This window comes from Mesoplodon mirus (genome assembly GCF_964341445.2).
Source record: "Mesoplodon mirus genome assembly, chromosome: 6".
NCBI lineage: Eukaryota > Metazoa > Chordata > Mammalia > Artiodactyla > Ziphiidae > Mesoplodon > Mesoplodon mirus.
Window position 1 is genome coordinate 45753956 of NC_138982.1, and position 23491 is coordinate 45777446.

Sequence of the window (23491 nt, forward strand, 5' to 3'; positions counted from 1 at the left end):
ATTTTTAAAGAAAAAGTATAGGTGCAAAGAAAAAACAATAGTTTCTTTTTACCTTAGAATGGGCTTGGAAATAGAAGTAGCTTACCTGTTCATAGCTAAAGGTATCCAACATTCCCAGAATAAGTCCCTGGATTTCTCCAAGTTTTCCTTTTCCATAAACTGGGTCCTAATTAGAAAAAAGGTTGCAAAAAATTATAATTCTATTCTTGCTATTTTAAAATTACTTTAAAATATAAGTTATCTGAAAAAGCCAAATACTCAAGTATTTTGTCTACAGTCACAAAATATTTATTCTTCCATGAACCTTCTGCTGGAAATGTACATTGGTCTCCTCAGGCCATCAAAAATATTTTGGAAAAATAAATAAAATTTAAATGATCCAAGCCCCTTGCTTAACAACTGTTTTTGCAAGTCTAATTAAATTTCACTCTGGTTTTGTTTCTGCAGCAAGCTTCCTTTCCTTCTTATTAAACATCACTTATCCCCTTTTGAGCTCTTATTTATCTGCTACATTAAAACCAAAGTACTCATGAATACTCAGAATCTGTCCAACTCCTCCTGTGACCCACATCTGGCCACCTCCTGGTCCAAACCAACTAAGTTACATCAGTTTAGGAGATGAGTTTCTGAATCTAAGCAACTTTCAGTTTTCCAAAGCTTCTCTCAATAAAGTCACTACTGATAAACAACAGATACCTAGACACCCAATCTTCCCTCCATTGCTTTTCATATGAAGTATGCCAACTTGTTTATTGTACACAATTTGAAAAACACTGAGGTGTACAAAAATAAAACCGAACTGAAATCCAACCACCTGGAGATAAACACTTTTGATTTTTTGAGATATTTTCTTCCAGTCTTATTTCTGGGGAAGTAGAGAGAGGGATGTTATTTCTTAGTGTACAAAATTTGAGTATTTCACATAATACTTTCATAACTTTTTTTTTCTTAAATAGTATGTTGTGAGCAGTTTCCCATATTATCAAATACTTTGTAATAGTAAGAGTATGAATCATATGAAAATGCCATGTGTTATTCAACCATTCTCTGTTGTCGGGGATTTAAGTTTCCCTCCCCATACCCCACATTTAAGTCCCACCCACTATTATCATATGCTAGTGGCTGTAAATTTTGGTCTGAATCTCTGAGTCTTTCTTAAGAGGAGATTTCAAGAAAGGGGATGAATTACAGACTCAAAGTATTTTTATGGGTATTGATATATACACTTCACCCTTGACTAACATGGGTTATAAGTGAGCAGGTCCACTTATATGCAGATTTCTTCCAATAAATATACAGGAAAACCTTTTTGAGATTTGCAACAATATGAAAAAACTCACAGATGAACCATGTAGCCAAGAAATATCGAAAAAATTAAGAAAAAATTAGGGTTGTCATGAATGCATAAAATATATGTAGATACTAATCTATTCTTACATAGGCATAAGGTGAGTGATATTTAATATAAAATTAATAATCTGTTAGTTTTCTTACTGTTTTATAACTTTGCTTTTAAAGGATTACATTACTGTACAGTATGCCCCTCTCCCTCTCCCTCTCTGTCTCTCCTGTAATTGGAGAAACTGTGTATCAGCCTATCATCACAGGTAGGATGTTTTAAAAAAAAATTTAACAATGTTCCAATACTGTATTATGAATATGCTATAATATCATAAAAATTTTTAATGCCATAAAAATTTTATAACAATTCATTCATTACTGTATTGGCTAGGCTACTGTGAAGCAACCATATTGATTACACTAGGCTACTATAAGGCAATCATATTGCTGCTTCTTTGTTATCAATGCATGAATTGTCATACCTTAAATATGAATTTTTTTCACATTATCTTTTCATTTTTAATGTCTAGTGTTAGTAATACATATAGTATCAACTGAGTTTTGTATCATATAAGACAATATTGATGTAGGTACTGACAGACAATTCATCTTGTAAACAGATGATGTAAACTTAGGCTACTGATAAATACAGTACAGTACTGTAAATATATTTTCTCTTCTTTATGATTTTTTAAATAACATTTTCTTTTCTCTAGCTTACTTTATTATAAGAATACAGTAACAATACATATAATGTACAAAATATGTGTTAATTGACTGTTTATGTTACTAGTAAAGCTTCCAGTCAACAGTAGGCTATTAGTAGTTAAGTTCTGGGGGAGTCAAAAGTTATACATGGATTTTCGACTGAGCAGGGGGTTCAGTGTCCCTAACTCCCACGTTGTTCAAGGTCAACTGTAGTGCGTAATTGCTCTACCAAAAAGTTGTATTATGCAATTTTTATCTCCATCAGCACATTTGTGCGCCCATTTTACCGCACCTTTGGCTAGGCTGGGAATTATAAAAATTTGCTAATAAATGTGTATGTCAAGTCTATTACTTTACTGTAACGTGAGGCTATATATGACATAAATGTCTCTTCCATGCTAAATAGGGGAATCCAACTATACAGTAATGATAAAAGTAGCTGCTATTTATTAACTGCATAGCACACGCCAAGTACAATGCTAAGCATTTTATATATACCACATCACTGAATTCCTTCCAGAACATTTATAAATGAAGAAATTCAGGCTCAGAGAGGTTAGGTAAAATTCTCTAAGAACGCAACACTATTAAGCAGATAAGCTGGGATTTCAATCTAGGCACTTCAGAAACTGTGTTTTTAACTAACACTACACTGGTCTCCCAAGGATGGACACATAAACTAACAAACTAAATAATACATTAATGTTTACTAGATGAGTAACAAATATGAATAACTAAATTATAAACTAATGTATGCTGGAAAATATGGGTAACATTTCTGGTTACTTATTAGGGAGTAGGGATTATTAAAATCTTGGTACAGTAACTGTGAGTTCAGATGTTAAGAAAAAAAAAAGACTGTGGAGCAAGAAAAACTTAGGAGACAGGTTCAGAAATGTGAGAAGAAATTTGTGTTCCTGCACTTGTTACAACATAGTCTTAGGACTTGCTTTTTTTCTCTCTTCTATGCTCTGATGTTGTTTCTTAAAGACTGAATAGATGCGGTTTCTAAATAAGATCAGTTTTCAGTACTTTTAGCTGGTCAAGAGCAGCACCAGATTATCTGCCATAGGTTCCTGGTCCCTGATGCTGAGGTTATGCTGAAGAAACCAAGGGTAGAGAATAACTACACATTTGTTTACTAATTAACAAGTTTACTTTGGGCTTGAACAGATCACTTAAATTTACTGGGGAAATCTGTTTCACTAAGCTAAAGATACCTGTGAAACATGTGCAGAGCATTTGCAAAAGACAAGACTACGGATATCTCAGACTCACTCTTTACCAGAACAACTCAGGCCATATACTCACAAGATAGTCTTTTAATTTTCTTTGCATAAAAACAGAACCATGTTAATGCTTCTGAACTTACACTCAATTATGCTTTTGGTCAAGCTCTTAGTAAATACATTTACTTCTCAAAGTATCAATGGAGAGTGTAATACTTTATTATAAAAACGTTGTAATAGCTATTCTAACACGTCCACACATACACAATACACATGAACATAGCTCTAGCACAGAAAACTCCTGTCACTTGTTTATAACAGGGTGGTTTGGGGAATAAAGAGGTCTTGAAAATGTTAAATTCTGGGAAAAGGAAGAAATCTTTATAGGTCATGTCTATATTTATATCAGTACATTTCACTTTAATATGCATACTTTAAAAGCAAAATCATGAAAATAACCTCATGCTGGGACAACATATAAATTATACAATGCAAAAGGGAGCTAAAGGCTTCTGGCACAGCAGTACACAATCCACTAGCTTTTCAAATTATTTTCCAAATATGTCAGCTGGATTCTTCAGCAGTAAATAACTTGTTAACTTGTTCGTAAACTACAAAAGAAGAGTACATTTAGGTACTTCAAATAAACTTGTTTTTTAAAAAGCACACTATAAAAACATATGATGAGCACTTTTTCCCCCATGTTTTCTTTCTTTTAAATTGAAGTATAGTTGATTTAAAATACTGTGTTAGTTTCAGGTGCATAGCATAGTGATTCAGTTATCTTTTTCTGATTATATTCCATTATAGGTTATTACAAGATATTGAATATAATTTCCCATGCTATACAGTAAATCCATGCTGTTTATCAATTTTATATATAGTAGTTTATATCTGTTAATCCCATTCTCCTAATTTGTCCCTCTCCCCTCCTCTCTCCCCTTTGGTAACCATAAGATTGTTTTTTATGTCTGTGAGTCTGTTTCTGATTTGTATGTAGATTCATTTGTATTATTCTTTTAGAATCTCACATATGCGTGATATCATACAGTATTTGTCTTTCTCTGTCTGACTCACTTCACTAAGTGTAATATTCTCTAGGTCCATCCATGTTGTTGCAAATGGCAATATCCCTATTGCTTTCTGATACTTATTGTATCATGTATGTGGTTTGCTATAAAATTAGAATTTGTACTAATCAAGCATTACTTTAAAATATGAATAATGCCCACAGCAGGTTAGCATATAAATCATTTGTTTGTATTAATTCCCTCCATATAACAGTCATGAGCAGCTTCTCAGAAGCCAAATGTTACTTTCCCCATACAGCGAAGATCTGTAAGAGCCAGCAGTGCAGAACGTATATAACATAAATATGGTCCCTTAAAAATATTAACTTATCACCTAATGTTCCTGAAAGAAACCTGTATAATTCAGGTCCCAAGTATCAGTTTGAATAAATATTTAGAGGTCAGGAAGATCTTTGAGAACCTCTTAACAGGTGAATATCTCTTCTGGAAAAACTATAAATATCTGAGCAATTATGCATCTAAATAAATGTACATCTAAATATCTTCTCCCCAAGGGACCTGATAAAGTGAGGTAGATATGAAAAACACTATGGTTGGTGTTAGGTACAGAAGGCCGAAAGTTTGGAGTTAGAAGACCTAGGTTAATGTTCCCACTTAATAACTGGGCAAATTATTTAATTTTTTGAATGCCACTTTCCTCTTGAGAACCACAAGGATATCACTAATTCCCCAGCATAATGTACACAGAGATAAAGGAGATAAAGAACACAAAAGTGCTTTATAAACTGCAGAGGACTACTCAGAGACATTAGATGGTTGAGCCAACTCATATTTACTGAGTATATACTCTGTTCCAAGCACTGTGCTAGGTGGTGGAGATAAAGCAGCAAACAAGTAGACCTGGTCCCTGCTTTCACGGAACTCACGTCTAGAGGGGCAAGCCTATGTGAAGGTGAGAGTCAAAAAAAAAAAAGAAAGTCTGTACTTATTTTTGTCAATGGTTTCCTTTGCTGTGGAAAAGCTTTTAAGTTTAATTAGGTCCCGTTTTTTAATTTTTGCTTTTATTTCTTTGCCTTAGGAGACAGATCCAAAATAACATTGTTCAGATTTATGTCAAAAAGTGTTTTGTTCTACCTATGTTTTCTGCTAGAAGTTTTATGGTTTCAGGTCTTACATTTATGTCTTTAATCCATTTTGAGTTTATTTTTGTATATGGTATGAGGAAATGTTTTAATCTCATTATTTTACATGTAGCTGGCCATTTTTCACAGCACCACTTACTGAGTAGACTGTCCTTCCTCCATTGTCTATTCTTGTTTCCTTTGTCGTGGATTAACTGACTGCAGTTGCGTGGGTTTATTTCTGGATTCTCTATTCTGTTCCACTTATCCATACATCTGTTTTTGTGCCTGTATCACACTGTTCTGATTACTGCAGCTTTGCAGTATAGTCTGAAGTCTGGGAGTGCGACATCTCCAGCTTTGCTCTTTTTTCTCAAGATTGCTTTGGCAATTTGGGGTCTTTTGTGGTTGCAAATAAATTTTAGAATTATTTGTTCTAGTTCTGTGAAAAACGTTGTGGGGGGACTTCCCTGGTGGTGCAGTGGTTAAGAATCCGCCTGCCAATGCAGGGGACACGGGTTCAAGCCCTGGTCCAGGAAGATCCACATGCCGTGGAGCAACTAAGCCCGTGTGCCACAACCACTGAGCCTGCGCTCTAGAGCCTGCGAGCCACAACTACTGAGCCTGTGCGTCACAACTACTGAAGCCCACGTGCCTAGAGCCTGTGCTCTGCAACAAGAGAAGCCACCACAGTGAGAAGCCTACACACAATGAAGAGTAGCCCCCACTGGCTGCAACTAGAGAAAGCCTGCGCGCAGCAATGAAGACCCAGTGCAGCCAATAAATAAATTAATTAAATAAAATTTTTTAGAAATGTTGTAGGTATTTTGCCAGGGACTGCATTAAATCTGTAGGTTGCTTTGGGTAGTATGGACATTTAAACAATATTAATTCTTATAATCTAAGAACACAGGATATCCTTGCATTTCTTTGTATCCTCTTCAATTTCCTTCATCAATGCTTTATATTTTTCAGAGTATAGACCTTTCACCTTGGTTAAGTTTATTCTAAGATATTTTATTCTTTTTGATGCAATTTTATTTATTTTTAAATTTTTATTGGAGTACAGTTGCTTTACAATGTTGTGTTAGTTTCCACTGTACAGCAAAGTGAATCAGCTATGCATATACATATATCCCTTCTTTTTTGGATTTCCTTCCCAGTTAGGTCACCACAGAACACTGAGTGAAGTTCCCTGTGCTATACAGTAGGTTCTCATTAGTTATCTATTTTATACATAGTATCAATAGTGTATATATGTCAATTCAATCTCCCAATTCATCCCACCTCCTCCTTTCCCCCTTGGTATCCATACGTTTGTTCTCTACATCTGTGTCTCTATTTCTGCTTTGTAAATAAGAGCGACTATACCAATTTTTTTCAGATTCCACATATATGCATTAATATACGATATTTGTTTTTCTCTTTCTGACTTACTTCACTCTGTATGACAGTCTCTAGGTCCATCCACGTCTCTACAAATGACCCAATTTCGTTCCTTTTTATGGCTGAGTAATATTCCATTGTACATATGAGTCACATCTTCTTTATCCATTCATCTGTCGATGGACACTTAGGTTGTTTCCATGTCCTGACTACTGTAAATAGTGCTGCAATGAACATTGGTGTGCATGTGCCTTTTTGAATTATGCACAGACAACTCAAAAGTAATGAAATTAAAACTGTGATTAAAAATCTTCAACAAACAGAAGTCCAGGACCAGACGGCTTCACAGGAGAATTCTACCAAATATTTAGAGAAGAACTAACACCTATCCTTCTCAAACTTTTCCAAAAAATTGCAGAGGGAGGGACACTCCCAAACTCATTTTACGAGGCCACCATCACCCTGATACCAAAACCAGACAAAGATATCACAAAAATAGAAAATTACAGGCCAATATCACTGATGAACACAGATGCAAAAATCCTCAACAAAATACTAGCAAACCAAATCCAACAACACATTAAAAGGATCATACACCATGATCAAGTGGGATTTGTCCCAGGGATGCAAGGATTCTTCAATGTATGCAAATCAATCAATGTGATACACCATATTAACAAATTGAAGAATAAAAACCACATGATCATCTCAAGAGATGCAGAGAAAGCTTTCGACAAAATTCAACACCCATTTATGACAAAAACTCTCCAGAAAGTGGGCATAGAGGGAACTTAACATAATAAAGGCCATATATGACAAACCCACAGCAAACATTATTCTCAATGGTGAAAAACTGAAAGCATTTCTTCTGAAATCAGGAACAAGACAAGGGTGCTCACTCTTGTCACTGTTATTCAACATAATTTTGGAAGTCCTAGCCATGGTAATCAGAGAAGAAAAATAAATAAAAGGAATCCAAAATGGCAAAGAATAAATAAAACTGTCACTGTTTGCAGATGACATGATACTATATATAGAAAATCCTAAAGATGCCACCAGAACACTACTAGAGCTAATCAATGAATTTAGCTCAGTCGCAGGACACAAAATTAATACACAGAAATCTCTTGCATTCCTATACACTAACAATGAAAGATCAGAAAGAGAAATTAAGGATGCAATTTTAAATGGGATTTTTTTTGGCTTTCTTTTTCTGATAGGTCACTATTAGCGTATAGAAAGGTGAAAGATTTCTGTATATTTATCTTGTATCCTGAAACTACTGAATTCATGACTAGTTCTAATGTTTTTTGAGTAGAGACTTTAGGGCTTTATATATATATAGTACCATGTTATCTGCAAATTGTGACAGTTTTACTTCTTTCCTTCCAATTTGGATGTCTAAAAAGACATTTCTTTTTCTTGTCTGACTGCTGTGGCTAGGACTTCCAATACTAGTGGCAAGAGTGGGCATCCTTGTCTTGTCCCCAGTTTTAGAGGAAAGGCTTTCAGCTTTTCACCAGTGAGTATGATGTTAGCTGTTAGTTTGTCATAAATGGCTTTTACTATGTTGAGATATGTTCCCTCTACACCTTTTCTTTTTTTTTTTTTGGCTGTGTTGGGTCTTCGTTGCTGTGCGCGGGCTTTCTCTAGTTGTGGCGAGTGGGGGCTAATCTTTGTTTTGGCGCGCTAGCTTCTCATTGCAGTGGCTTCTCTTGTTGTGGAGGACGCGCTCTAGATGCATGGACTTCAGTACTTGCAGCAATAGTTGTGGCTCAATAGTTGTGGCATGTGGGCCCTAGAGCACACGGGCCTCAGTAGCTGTGGCATGTGGGCTCAGTAGTTGTGGCTTGTGGGCTCAGTAGTTGTGGCTCACGGGCTCTAGAGCACAGGATCAGTAGTTATGGCACATGAGCTTAGATGCTCTGTGGCATGTGGGATCTTCCCAGATCAGGGATCGAACCCATACCCCTGCATTGGCAGGTGGATTCTTAACCACTGTGTCACCAGGAAAGTCTCTCTACACCAATTCTGATGAGAGTTTTTATCATGAATGGATGTTCAATGTTGTCAAATGCTTTTTTTGCATCTATTGAGATGATCATGTGATGTTTATCCTTCCTTTTGTTAATGTGGTATATAACACTGATTGATCTGCAAATACTGAATCATCCTTGCATCTCTAGAATAAATCCCACTTGATCATGGTGTATGACCCTTTTTATACATTGTTGGATTTGGCTTGCTAATATTTTGTTAAGGATTTTTACGTCTATATTCATCAAAGATATTGGCCTGTAACTTTCTTTTTTGGTAGTGCCTTTGTCTGGTTTTGGTAAGAGGGTAATGGTATCCTCATAGAAGGGATTTGAGAGTGTTCACTCCTCTTCAATTTTCTGGAATAGTTTGAGAAGGATAGGTATTAGCTCTTCTTTATGTGTTTGGTAGAATTCCCCTGTGATGCTGTCCTGTCCTGGACTTTTGTTTGTTGGGAGTATTTTTTTTATTACAAATTCAATTTCACTACTTGTGATCAGTCTGTACAGATTGTTTCTTCCTGATTCAGTCTCAGCAGGTTGCATGCTTCTAGAAATCTGCCCATTTCTTTTAGGTTGTCCAATTTGTTGGCATACAACTCTTTGTAGTATTATGCTTTTATGTATCTCTGTGGTATCAGTTGTTATTTCTCCTTTTTCATTTCTTATTTTATTTGGATCCTCTCTCTTCTTTAAGACTGGCTAATGGTTTATCAATTTCGTTTATCTTTTCAAAAACGAGCTCTTGGTTTCACTGATCTTTTCTATTATTTTTTTGATCTAAATTTTATTTCTTCTCTGATCTTTATTATTTCTTTCTTCCTGCTGACTTTGGGCTTTGTTTGTTCTTCTTTATTTAATTCCTTTAGGTGGCAGGTTAGGTTTATTTGGAATTTTTCTTGTTTTTTGAGGAAGGCCTGTATTGCTATAAATTTCCCTCTTAGGACTACTTTTCCTGCATCCCACAGATTTTGGAAAGTTGTGTTCCATTTGCATTTGTCTTGAGGTGTTTTCTGATTTCCTCTTTGATTTCTGTTAACTTTTTATTTTGAGCAATTATAATGTGCTTTGTAGTTTTCTTCATGTTTTTAAGTTTGGGGTTACTGATCTGCGCTAACAGTTGTCAATAAATTTGGAAATTTTCACCTAATATTCTTCAAATATTTTTTTCTGCTCCAACTCTCTTTTCAGGACTCCAAGTACATGTATTTTGGGTCACTTGAAATTGTCCCACAGCTCACTGATACTCTGTTGTTGTTTTTTTCCTCCTTCACTTTTCTCTAAGTGTTTCATTTTGGATAGTCTGTATTGCTATGTCTTCAAATTCACTAATCTTTTTTTTTTTTTTTTTTTTGTGGTACACGGGCCTCTCACTGTTGTGGCCTCTCCCATTGCAGAGCACAGGCTCTGGACACGCAGGCTCAGCAGCCATGGCTCACGGGCCCAGCTGCTCCGTGGCATGTGGGATCTTCCTGGACCGGGGCACGAACCCGTGTCCCCTGCATTGGCAGGCGGACTCTCAACCACTGCGCCACCAGGGAAGCCCAAATTCACTAATCTTTTGTTTTGGTGTCCCTGCCTGCTAATTCCAATATCCAATGTCATATCTGGGTTTTATTTTCCAATTTCTTTACATACCTTTTATGTTTTAATTCAATGTCATACATATACTGTAAAGTTTTACACTGTTGGAACCTAGATATTTTTGTATTCCTCAAAATATTTTTAAGCTTTGTTCTGGGATGTAGTTAAATTACATGGAAACAGTCTAATCCTTTAGGTCTTGCTTTTAAGATCTGAAAGGCATGACAGGAGCTATGTTTAGTCTAGGGCTAACTGTTTCCCACTATTGAGTACTTCTGAGTACTCTACCCAGTGTTCTGTGAATTATGAGTTCTTCTGATTTTACTGGTGAATAAGACTCTATTGTTGGCCCTGTGTGAGTATGGGTATTATTCCCTCTAATCCTTTCAGGTGATTCTTTCCCTGGCCTAGGTAGTTTCCTCAGATCATGTACTTATACTTGAGGGAGGCCTTCTGATTGCTCCAGAGTTCTCTCTCTTCATACTTGCCCTAAAAACTCTGGTCACCTTGGTGCCTCTTGACTCTCAGCTCCATCTCCTCAAATCAATGACTACGTTGGAAACTTCTTGGGATCCCCCTTCCTGCTATTGCCTGGAAACTCTCTCAGGACATTAAGCTGGGGCAAACATAGGGCTTACGTTGTTTATTTCCTGTCTCTAAGGAATTACTGTCCTGTACTGTCTGATATCCAGTTCTTTGAAAACCACTATTTCATATATTTTGTCCACTTTTTAGTTGTTGTAAACAAGAGAATAAACCCAGTCTCTGATACTCCTCTTAGCCAGAAATGGAATTCCTCCATCCTTGACTTATATTCACTCTAGAAATATTTACTGAGTACCTATTATTTTTTTTGACAATTCTACCAAAAATTTAATGTAAAAAATACCAATTTTACACAAATCCTTTGAGAATATAAAGGAAGCTGAAATGTTTCCATATTCATTTTATGAAGCCAGCATTGTCCTAAAATCAAATCCAGCAGAGACATAACAAAGAAAGAAAACCACAAAGATCCCTTATGAACATAATCATGAAAGTTTCTAACAAAATATTAGCAAACTGACTCCAACATTATATAAAAAGAGCAAAATAGAGTTTATCCCAGAAATGCAAGGATGGTTTGTTATCAAAAATCAATCAAAATAATGTACTATATTAGCAAAATAACCAAAGAGAATGTGAACATTTTAATATATGCAGAAAAATCATTCAACAAAATTCAACATCCATTCATAACAAAAATTCTCAGCAAACTAGGAAGAACAGCAAATTTTCTCAACATGCATCTAATATGCAATTGATGAAAGAATTAACAATTCTCTCAAGATTAGGAACAAGGCAAGGCTTGTCTGACTTCACCATCACTATTCAACACTATAGTAGAGGTCTTGACCAGTGCAATAAGGTGAGAAAAAGATATTAAAATATAGATGGAAGGATAATATATAGATCAATAGATATAAATAGATAGAAAATAAAGAAATAGATTGGAATTAAATAAAAATGGCCTTTATTCATAGACATTATAATTATAAACGTAGAACATCTTATGTATAAATATCCTATTACAATTGATATCTTAAATTAAGAAATAAATGGAATACCATAGTCATGTATCGGATGACTCAAGATTTTTAAACCTTCAGTTCTCCCTAAATTCAATACATAACCATCAAAATAGCACCAGGTTGTTTTGTAGAGATTGAAAGACAATTTTAATATTTATATGGAAATGCAAAAGGCCCAGAATAGCCAAAACAATTTTTTTAAACTCTGTGTTTAACTTTTTTTTTTTAAACATCTTTATTGGAGTATAATTCCTTTACAATGGTGTGTTAGTTTCTGCTTTATAACAAAGTCTGAGTACCTATTATATGCCAGGTGCCTCTGGGTTAAGTGATGGCGATAGAGTACTAGCCAAAGTATAGTTTCATCTCTCAGGGTCCTTATGTTCTAATGGGAAATAAAAATAGGTAAACAACCTGATTCTTGAATGTTTCCTAGAACTCCATTTTATGCTAAAGTTCACCTAGTTTCAATAATTTAACTACCACTTCTATGTTGATGACTTCCAAATCTTCCGATCCACTTCTTACCTCTTCCTATAAAGTCCAGTCTTGTGTTCCCCCACTGCTCACTGTTAGCTACATGAAACTGAAATCAGGGGTTTACCTAGGTTCCTCTTGTGTTCCCCTACATCCAGTCAGTCAAAAAGTTAAGTAGATTCTATCAGCTAAGTAATTTCCAAGTCCATCTTCTCCTATCCAGTCTATGTAACTCATTTAACAAACTTTAGGTATCTATTACATTCTGGGTATTTCTATGCCTTCAGTTTTGATCCCTTCCAATTTATCCCATATAACACAGGCTGAGCCATCTTTCTAAAAAGAAACCTCATTCCATCATTCCTCTGGTTAAAATACTTTAATGAGAATTTAGTGAATTTAAAATTAAATCCGAAGTCCTTACCACAGCTTACAAAGCAATTAAGGACAGAGACTCTGCCTCTCAAATTTCAGCTCTGTGACTCACCTTTATTCTTGTCCTATGTTCCAAGAATACTTAAACACTTGAAACTCCCCAGATGTACCGTGTTTTACCTCAAATTCTTTGTACATATAGTTCACTCTGCTTAGAATAGTCCTATCTGTTTTTTACCCGATTCCTTTAGGCTCTGTAAGATTCAGTTCAGACATCTCCTCCTACAGGAAATCTTTCCACAGTCTGTTTCATATATATACTTTTATTGGTACTCCTCTGGAGATATATATATAAATTCAGACACCTAGCTCATTCTAACTTATACAAAAAAGATAATAACTGTAAAGGTACTGGGGTGTTTAAGGATCCAAGCAAAGGAGTACAGGTAAGCCTTAAGAACTACAATGAGGGACTCCGATGCCATCAGTATTTTCTCTCCATGTTGTCTCCTGTCCTAGTGTCTTGAATCCTCTCCTTGTTATCTTCTCTCTTCTCCATGCATCTTGTCTATTCTCCTCTTTGTGTCTCTGCTTCACTGTTCTTTTCTCTGCAGATTAACTTTTTACTATTTCAGTTCATATGATGGAAAGGTAGTCACTATCAGCTCCTGAACTTTGTACCTTATATAATCCAGAGAACTGAAGATAAACTATTCATCTTTTCAATTCAGTTCTAAAATTTCCTGGAAAGGACACAGATTGGCCCCTCTTAGGCCAGCTGCCTACCCTGAGTCAATCAGATAGAGTCAAGAGGCAGGGTCATGCTTTCACCTGGCTGCTCCTGCTATAATCATGTGGAATAAAAGTGTACAGATGCAGAAGTAGCAATTACCCTACCTGGGCTTCAGAGAAGGTAATCCTTAAGGTGGCCAATATTACTTGCTCTTTAGAGCCGTGTGAATAGTTATATCAGATACTTTCTTGTCTCCCTTAAAACAGGGCTTTTAGTGCAAGAACTGTGCCTTTCTTTCATCTACACAGATAATAACCAAATAGGGTAACATATAATATATAAACCAATTAATAATTAACTTCTCAAAAGACCAGGGACTGAAACAAATGAAGGAGCTTACGTGATATAATGGGAATGAGCTTAAATTAGCATTATCTGTGAAAGCAACTTGAAAAAATAAAAATCTCTATACAAATATAAGGTAGAATTATCATTACAGTGATCACAAACATGCAAATAAGGAATTTAAGAATCAGCATACTCTCCTTATTACTGTGAGTTAACAACCACTGAAGGTGGAAAATGATAACACAATTACAATGAATGCCAGTATAACACAAAAATCAAGTTAAGACTTTCAAATATCAAGAGCCTTCAAGGATATGAGTCTTGAAATACATTTTTTTAAAACATCATATGCTTATGCCAAGGAAAAAAATCAATTTATATTTATTATAGTTTATGTATCAAAGTGTGGTTAAAGCTCAAAATAAAGCTAAATGCGTACAATGTGAGGAAAGACACTTTTGACTCTAGGATTTCATTTTTTTCTAATTTACCTGGTAAATTAAAGTATTCCTGTCTTATGGAGATATTACTTTATATATGATTAAAAACTTTATGACTAATATATTTTAGAATGGATATAAGAAAAGTAGTCTGTACCAAATTATTATTCAATTCATGATAAGGATCAATGAAATGATATGTGTGAAGATACATTCTAAAGGATAACGTACAATGTGGTGAGAGACTGCTGGATGCAGTAGTCTTTATCAGCAAAGGTCCAGCTGCTTCATACCAGGTTGGAAGAAGAGCTTGGAGAGTCTTAAAAGAGAGCTGAGAGGGACATTCTTGACTGGATAAAAATCATTTGAAAATTATGAAGATCAATGGCATCATATTACTGTCTGACTTTTTTTTTTTTTTCTTTTTGGTGTGTCTCTATCCTGCGTAAAGTGAGGGAAGACAAAATGGATTCTAAGGGTAATTCCTGCTGTTTACTCAAGAATGTTCACAGATGTTTCTGAAAATATATCTTAGCACATCTTTAGTGTTCTCCTTTTGATGAAGTTGGAAAGGTTCGGGCCTTTTTGCTGAAGAAAACAGGCTGGAATGATGTTTCCTACAAAGGCTTTGGACACAAAGCCAGCTAGAATCTATAGTAGGAGATGAGCTTTGGACAGAAAGTTTTGGGATGAGTTAGAAACCCTAAGTAACAAGATTAAGAAATGTCTATATTAACATAATTTTTATGTTCTCTTTTTGATCCAAAAAGTATAATCAGCTGGAAGCAATGGTAATTCTCTCCCAGTTAGCACACCAAAAGGAAGCTTGTGTATCTGAATCCAAAGGTCACAGAGAACTGAAGCCTGCACTCCCTAACTGAAGGTTGCAAGTGTGTGCCAGGCAAACCCACATCACTGGAGTGCTAGGAAGGATTCAAGGATGAGAGTTGTAAGTTAGATATTTCGTTAATGCCAAAAATCAGCTGCATTATGCTTGCTTGAGATCCATTTACGCATTAGCCCAATTTGCTATTATTTATACATAACTAAAATATTAGTTAAAATTGATCAACGCTGAATTTTCCCCCTTTCAACTCACCTGCAAGATTCTTTGCAAGATTGATGGAAGGGCAATAAATGCTGCCATGTTGTTTAGAACTTGCATGGTCAAAGATTTCAGAGCTGTTATAATAAAATATCAATATTAAGGTTAGTTTAAAATAAGAGTTTTTTGTTTTTCCTGTAAGTCATAGGAATACAACTTCGTAGAAATTTGGCTAACCAAGGCCAGTTTGATATTTTAAAGTTAACTGCTGGTAAGTTGCAAAGCTACTATTATCCAAGACAAATGATATAACTGGTGCCACAGAAAGCAGTGAACATGAAAAAATGAGATCAACAGTACAGTATGATTTCATTAAGGAAAATAAAAATGCGATGTTGGGAGAAGGTATCAAAATGACAATCATCAGCAGATAGAAATTGGGGGACAGTATAGGTGGACGCTATGACCTTACCTTCAGAGTGCAGATGAGGCGCAGCTGAACTAGACAGCTTCTGAGGTGCCATCATTGCCTCCAGTAATGGAAACCAGAGTGCCTATAATGGCAGAGGAAACCAAAGGAAAACAAAAGTACTCTGTTGTTTTTAAGAACAACTAACATCAGCTTAGTGTTTCACAGGTTGAAATGTACTTCTCACATACATTTGTTGGTAAAAATTAGAAAAAGAAAAGATGGAACACTTGACTGGGAAGAGAAAAGACAGTAAAAAAGCTAAGACCACAGCCAGAACAGATATCTTTACTATGCACCTTGGGAAAATAAGGAAGCTGAAGTTAAGTAAGTCTAGACCTTGGAACTGCAAATCTTCTGTGTCTCAGAAAAGGGTAGGTTCAAAGGAGCCAGAGCAGAGCCTCAGGCTACGTTCTTAAATGTTTCACTGACACAGTCTAAACGGCCCTATGTACTGCAGAAGGGAATAAAAACTCTCCCACAACTACCCTCCCCCCATTTCTCATCAGCTATGTCAAGCAAGATAAATAAATACAGTTATCCAAAGTTTTCTCCTATATCAAGCATTATTTTGTTATTTCCTCAGTCATCACAGACTAAGAAGTGGAAGTTAACATTATTTCAATTAACATTTCCAACCACATCATGACATAAATGAGCAGATCTAACATTTATTTATTCCTATTACATAGGGCACTGTATTAAATGCTTTACATACATTTTGTCGTTTCAATCTCATGATAACCTTATACAGTAAGCATTATCTTTACTGGAGATAAGATGCTGAAGCTTAGAGAAGTTGAGTAATTTGACAATGATTATACACTGCCATATGTGCATCATATGTGTTCTTCCTAAGCCTTAGGAAAAATCTTCATCATCAAAAATCAAACCAATACATTTTAAAATTTCAAGCATATTTTCCTGTTGGGTAATGATTTACAAAGGCCTTATTTCACCCAGTATCTTGGGAGAAACCTATTCCTGCAAACATCCAAGAGGTATGAAAAAAAGTCAGTATTGACAGAGCAGGACAAGCATGGTTAAGGGGACAGGCTAATGGTCCAGTGACTTTCCCACGGGGTGACCCTCCACTGAAGAGCTCTACGAGGAAGCCCTTATCTGTCCCCATTTGAGGTTTTCTAAGGCCAGGATTTTATGTACTTTTTTTTTTTTAACAGTATTTCTTCAAGTTCTTAAGATACTGGTTTTAACTATGTTGTATACTGGCAATTCTTTATTTTATTGAAATTTTAATTTATTTTATCTAGTATTCATGAATTTTTAATCTTGTATTTTATTCTTGGATGGCTTTACTTAGCTTGTGTTTTCGTTGTCTATTTCAGTTTGTTTTTACAACCACATCATTTATTTCTATGTATTTTTATAGTCTTTTAATTTAACTGTATATGGTATACCCAATTTTTACCTTTTGGTTTTTATATTTATTATATTTAGAAATTTGATTTAAAATTTTTCTTATTTAGTCCAGAAATTTTAGAAGAATTACCTTTTTAAAGGTTACTTTATTCTTGGTTTATAAATAGCAGACTGGGGGAAGCATGGTTGCAGAGATAATAGCCATGGGAAGTGTTCATACCGTAAATAGAGAAATTGTTCTTCTTCAATTAAATCTCCACATTAACCTGAAATATAACCTGAAATATATGGTAGACACCTTTTAAATATTTTGTCTCTCTTGCTCTTTAATGTTGGTTCTTAAAATGTTAACTTGGATAAACTCTAAAATAACAATCCATGATAATGACAATCCTAACCCCTGAGAGCAACACAACTGAACCTGAATTACTTTCTCATGTTACATAATCAACAGCTTTCTTTTTCAGGGAATTATGTGCATAACAAAGCCATATTCTTTATTATATGCAATCACTGGACACTGGGGTAGACGGACATACAAAGTAGGACAGGTATAGATTCTACCTAGGAAAGGACTGACAACACGACTTTCTGCAGTCTAACTTTAAGGAAATACTCCATGACATTAAATCTTCTGAAGAAACTTCTGGAAAGAGATATTACAGACAATTCATTATCAAGCTTTTGGATACTTCAAATTTTCTAGTTAGATTAGGGTTGGTGGCAACAGCTCTTGTTCTCACTCTCTCCAAACCAAAAAAAAGCAAAGAGGAACAAGGGAAACAACCATGAAAATCCCCCAAAATTAATGTTTGGTATTACATAAAATCAGTTCAGCATTTTCACAAAAATAGTATTTACATAAAAACTAACATGCAATGTTTTTATTGTTGCTATGAACGTTGTTCAGAAAAGAAGCAAAAACCAGTTGTTGGAGGGTGGGGGGGAGTAGAGAGTGGTGTGAGAGGCACGTGTGTGTCTAAGAGAGGAAGAGACAGATTCCAACTCAGATATATTTTTAGACAAAAAAAATACAGAATAAATTACCCTTTCACCACATCAAAGGAAGCCTTAGTCCTGTCTCTGATTAAGAGATAAGAGTTCAAATATAGTCAGAATAATCCCTAGAGTTCTGGAGGCATGAATTTTATATCTAATTCTACCATTAATATATGTGAATCTGGACATATTTCAGCTTATGTGAGCCTAAATGGCTTTATTTATAAAACATAATTGTCATTTTTCCTTAAATTTTTCATGAGAAGAAGGAAGAATATCAAATAGATGTTAGGGAGGAGACAGAAGGGTTGAAAAATATTTATGTATATTTATGTATAAACATAGCTTTAATAGTTTTACCCTCTTGTATTTTTTCTATCAAAATATAACCATGTCCAAATGCAGACAGTTAGCCAAAAGATAAATGAAAACAAAAACTTAGGAATGGAAAAATCAGGGCAAAAGAAATGTTGTAAAGCCCATAATCCATTTAAATAAAGATTGAACAACTATGGGAATTGTGGATACACAAAAGAATGTATTGTTAACCTTAATGAGGTAAAATAACATAACTAACTAAAATTCAGAGTGATGGAGAAGGGAGGCTGAAGCAAGTGTGTATGAGTTCATGTAAACTTCCTTACTGGTCGGACATCATAGATATTATAAAAACCGAAATGTAATTATAAATGATACTTCTAATCTATTACAGTTATTTAGATTTTTTCAACTTCAGGGAGATGTATTAAGAGATAGTGTATTGAAGAACTATTTATTTGAATTTCAGAATTTCCTCAGTTTTACATAAGCTTCCTAAATGAGATTAAATACTATATTTTTAAAGCAAGCATTATTTGATTCAATTTTTCTAAAATTATGTTAACCTAGGTAGATAAAAAATATCTAGAGTGATATTCACCGAATGATAATGACGGTTATTTCTGGGTGATAAGATGGATACAGGGTAATTTTTTTAAACATCCCTCTGTATAACTTTCTGTATTGTGGGATTAAAAAAAATAATGGGTATGTATCATTTCACTCAAAATAGTTTTTTAAATAAAAAAACACATCTATTATATAAATGTGTTTGTTATACAATTTATATTCTAAAGGGTATTCAAAATTTATGACCTTAAAAAAACCCTTGACAAAAACATAAAGGAGAAATTTACCCATCTCATAAGAACAGAAACATACCAAGTTTATCATTTTCATTGGAACATGTATGGCAAACTATATAGGAAAAATTTACCCTGCTTCCCATTTCAGAAGCCCAGGCAGTGGAAGGAGGCCAGGTGGTGTTAAGTCAGAGGCCAGAGCCTGGAGGGGCAGGCGCAGTTATGCCATACATATCACACTGCTAACTTTACTTCTTAAAACTACTGCACAATTTAGCTGTCAAGTTGCATCTCGCCCCCTTGGTTTCTGCTTCACTGCTGTAACTCCCACCCGCCCCACGTGCTCTACTATATCTCCTTCAGCTCTGCGTTCTCCCTTTTTGCAGTCTGGAATCTGTTACAGACGTGGTTCCAACCTTGGCTGCACAGTGGAATCATGTGGGAAGCCTTAAAACATACTGATGACTGCGGCCCAGCCCCAAAGACTATAATTTAATTGATCTCAGGTACAGTCTGGGATTTTTCAAAGCTCCCCATGTGACTCTTATGTGCGGCCAAGGTTGAGAACTACTACACCATAGCCGTCTTGACCTTTTTCAGCTTTCTCTGTATCCCTTGAGGCTTTTCCTCTAGTGCTTCATGCTCATCTTATCCACAGGGAATGGTACAGATGATAAATGGACGACACATCCACAGTACCACTACACGGAATACACAAAAACTCAGTCCAAAGAGAACAAGGACATCTAGTATTCACACACCTAAATTTTGCAGCACAGCCAAATCTAAGAATATAAAGCCTTTTGTGAGAACAAAGCAGACAGGCACTCCTCGTAATAACTTTAGGAGTCTTATACTCCTGGGAGCACTGAACTCAGGTAGCTGAGAGGGCAGTGGAAATAGAATTAATTCCTAGTTTCAGACCAGAACAGATTTTTAAAAGCCTCTGTAGTCACTCTCCTACCTCTCTCTGCTGCTGGTTCAAATTATGTGAATTTCTCTGGCAAAGGGCAATTGTCTCCACCATGGTCTCTTCAACATTCTTCAGTGAGGGATCCTCTTTGGTATCTAGATTCAGAAGAACTGTTAACATCACTCAAGGGTATATTACTGATAATCTCAAAGCTTCTGTAAAAAATTAAACAATTTTTTCTCTGCATACTTTTAGTTTTCTATGATATAATCATGTATAAGACCTGATACTAAACTTCAGTAGATAAAAAGCAGGTAGTTCTTTGCAACAGTTTTCCATATAAATGTCTGACATTCCTAGGACAGAGAAAGCACATCATACTTAGCATTTTAATATGCTTTAGCTATGGAAAATCCCCAACCATTTATCTGTGGATTAGTTAATAGAAAGATTATCTTTTATCTTTCTTGCTCTACCATTTCTTCCTCTATTTCTTAAATGTATGTATTTCTCCAAGATACTATCTCAGGCCCTTTTCTTTTCATTTTTATCAATAATTTCAGCCACTCTTCTAGTTTTAATTCCCATGTCCTTGCTAATAACTTTCAAATATACACCTCCAGCCCTTATTCCTTTCATAATCTGCAGGTTGAATTTTCACCAGGCTCTAGGACATCTACCTCTACATGGACAGCCTGCAGTCACTTTGAACTTTATATGTGCAAAACCCAACCCATTTTTCTTACTTCAAATCTGCTCCTCCCCCTACATTTCCAAACTAAGTAAATAGAACCATGACCTTTAAGTCAACCAGTTTATAAATCTTCACCATCTTTGATGCTTTCACCTGTACATTCAGATAAGTTGTTAATTTTGTTAATTCTACTTCCACACTCTCATATACCGACTACTTTACCCGAGTGGAGCCCTTCATCACCTCGTTTGCACTACTGCAGCAGCCTCCAAATTAACTTTTGACTTCCAAATCTTACCTTCCTCATTCCCTTTTATACTGTCACTACAGTTCCCTTACGCACAAGTCCAAACATATGAGTCTCATGCACAAAAACTATCAAAGACTTCTAATTTTTACAAAGAGAATGTCAATAAACCTCTGATCCTAAGTAAATACAGTAAATATCCTGGTGCATCTTCCCACCCTCGGTGCTCTTATATCACCAGATTATTTCCTCCTCCCCAAGGTTACTAGCCAGGCACTTTCATGCTCATGTTCTCCTCAGCCCAGAAGACCCTTTCCTTGCTTTTGTCTATCAAATTCCTATTCATCATTTCAATCATGATTACTTCAAAGGTCACATCTTCCACAAAAGAATCTCAGTTACAGGTAGTTCCCCAATTTTCCACAACCCTTTGCCACTCTCACTGTACCTCTTTTATAGTATTTGATTCTACACGCATTAGAGGTTTTTATTTACATATCTGTCTCCTTCAAGAGACTGTAGCTCTTTGGGTGAGGACTGTGTTTTAGCCATCTGTGTATCACCCACAGAAACTAGCCCAGTGTTGTGCAATTACCAAATCCTTCAAAATTCTTAAGCACACTGTCAAAATTGAATCTGACAGTAAATGGCAGTTATGAGACTATTACTGAGAAATTTACCTTCATTGGAATTCAAGGAATTGGCTTCCCTACACATATCACCTGCAAATTACTGTAGTGATTTGGGGGAAACATTCTTCCTACTTTTCCCACAATCCTTCATGTAATGTCTATAAAAATTATTCTCATAACAGTAAATTGAAAGAGAAAAATGCCATAAATGCAACAAATCTAACAGTCAAATTGACTGAACATATACTAAAGGACAAAAACAGTAATTAAATGTTTAGTTGGACTAAATATAGAAAAGTCAACCAACTGTTATGGAAGTTCCAAAAACAAATAATATATGGAGAATTAGGGTAAAGGTGTTAAGGGGAATGTGTGGGCTAAGGGGTCCAAGAAATGTGTTAGTGGGTTAAAAAGGTAAAACAATCTAAAAATCACCTATCAAGTGTTTCTCTGAACTTTGGGAGGGATATTTTGAAAATGTCAAGTAATAGGAAAACAAATAATCCAATTCAAAAGTGGACAAAGTGGGGCTTCCCTGGTGGCGCACTGGTTGAGAGTCCACCTGCCAATGCAGGGGACATGGGTTCGTGCCCCGGTCTGGGAAGATCCCACATGCTGCAGAGCAGCTGGGCCCGTGAGCCATGGCCGCTGAGCCTGCGCATCCGGAGCCTGTGCTCTGCAACGGGAGAGGCCACAGCAGTGAGAGGCCTGTGTACCGCAAAAAAAAAAAAAGGACCAAGGATATGAATAGACATTTCTCCAAAGAAGATATAGAAATGGCCAATAAGTCTAAGAAAAGATGCTCAACATCACCAATCATTAGGGAAATGCAAATCAAAACCACAATGAGATGCTACCTCACACTCATTAGGATGGCTACTACCAAGAAAACAGAAAATAAAAGTGTTAGTGAAGATGTGGAGAATTTGGAACCCTTGTGCATTGCTGGTGAGAATGTAAAATGATATTGCCATTATGGAAAACAGTATGGTGGTTCCTCAAAAAATTAAAAATAGAATTACCATTTAACTCAGTAATCCCACTTCTGGGTATACACCGAGAAGAACTGAAAGCAGGGACTCAAAAAGGTATTTCTACACCCATGTTCATAGCAACATTATTCACAATAGTCAAAAGGTGGAAGCAACCAAGTGCCTATTGATAAATGAATGGAAAAACAAAATGTAGTATATACATAAAATAGAATATTATTCAGTCTTAGAAATGAATGAAATTCTGCATGTGCTACAACATGGATAAATCCTGAAGACTTTATGCTAAGTGTAATAAGCTAGACACAAAAGGACAATTACTGTTTGATTCCAATTATGAGACACATAGAGTAATCAAATTCAAATTCATCAAGTCAGAAAGTAGAATGGTGGTTACCAGGGGCTGGGTGGGGAGGAGGGAATTAGGAGTAATTGTCTAATGGGTACAGAGTTTCAGTTTGGGATGCTGAAAAGGTTCTGGAGATGGATGGTGGTGATTATTGCACAATGATGTGAATGTACTTATTGCCAATTAACTGTAAACTTAAAAATGGTTAAAATGGTGAATTTTATGTTATGTTTATTTTACCACACTTTTACAAAATAAATAACTTTTTTT

The 23491-nt window shown here is 35.6% G+C and overlaps 1 protein-coding gene across 5 annotated transcripts in view; it reads right to left on the reverse strand.

Annotated features, from left to right (window-relative positions):
- Positions 1–23491, reverse strand: part of VPS8 (VPS8 subunit of CORVET complex) — a 293055-nt gene that overhangs the window by 86428 nt on the left and 183136 nt on the right. For 4 of the 5 annotated variants that reach the window (XM_082625439.1, XM_082625441.1, XM_082625438.1 and 1 more), the window contains 4 exons: positions 20359–20477; positions 15898–15979; positions 15480–15562; positions 86–166 (listed from right to left, as the gene is read on the reverse strand). In XM_082625439.1, coding sequence (XP_082481565.1) covers positions 86–166; positions 15480–15562; positions 15898–15979; positions 20359–20477 — 365 coding nt within the window. The remainder of the gene's footprint in view (positions 1–85; positions 167–15479; positions 15563–15897; positions 15980–20358; positions 20478–23491) is intronic. The other variant, XM_082625440.1, reaches the window with a different exon arrangement.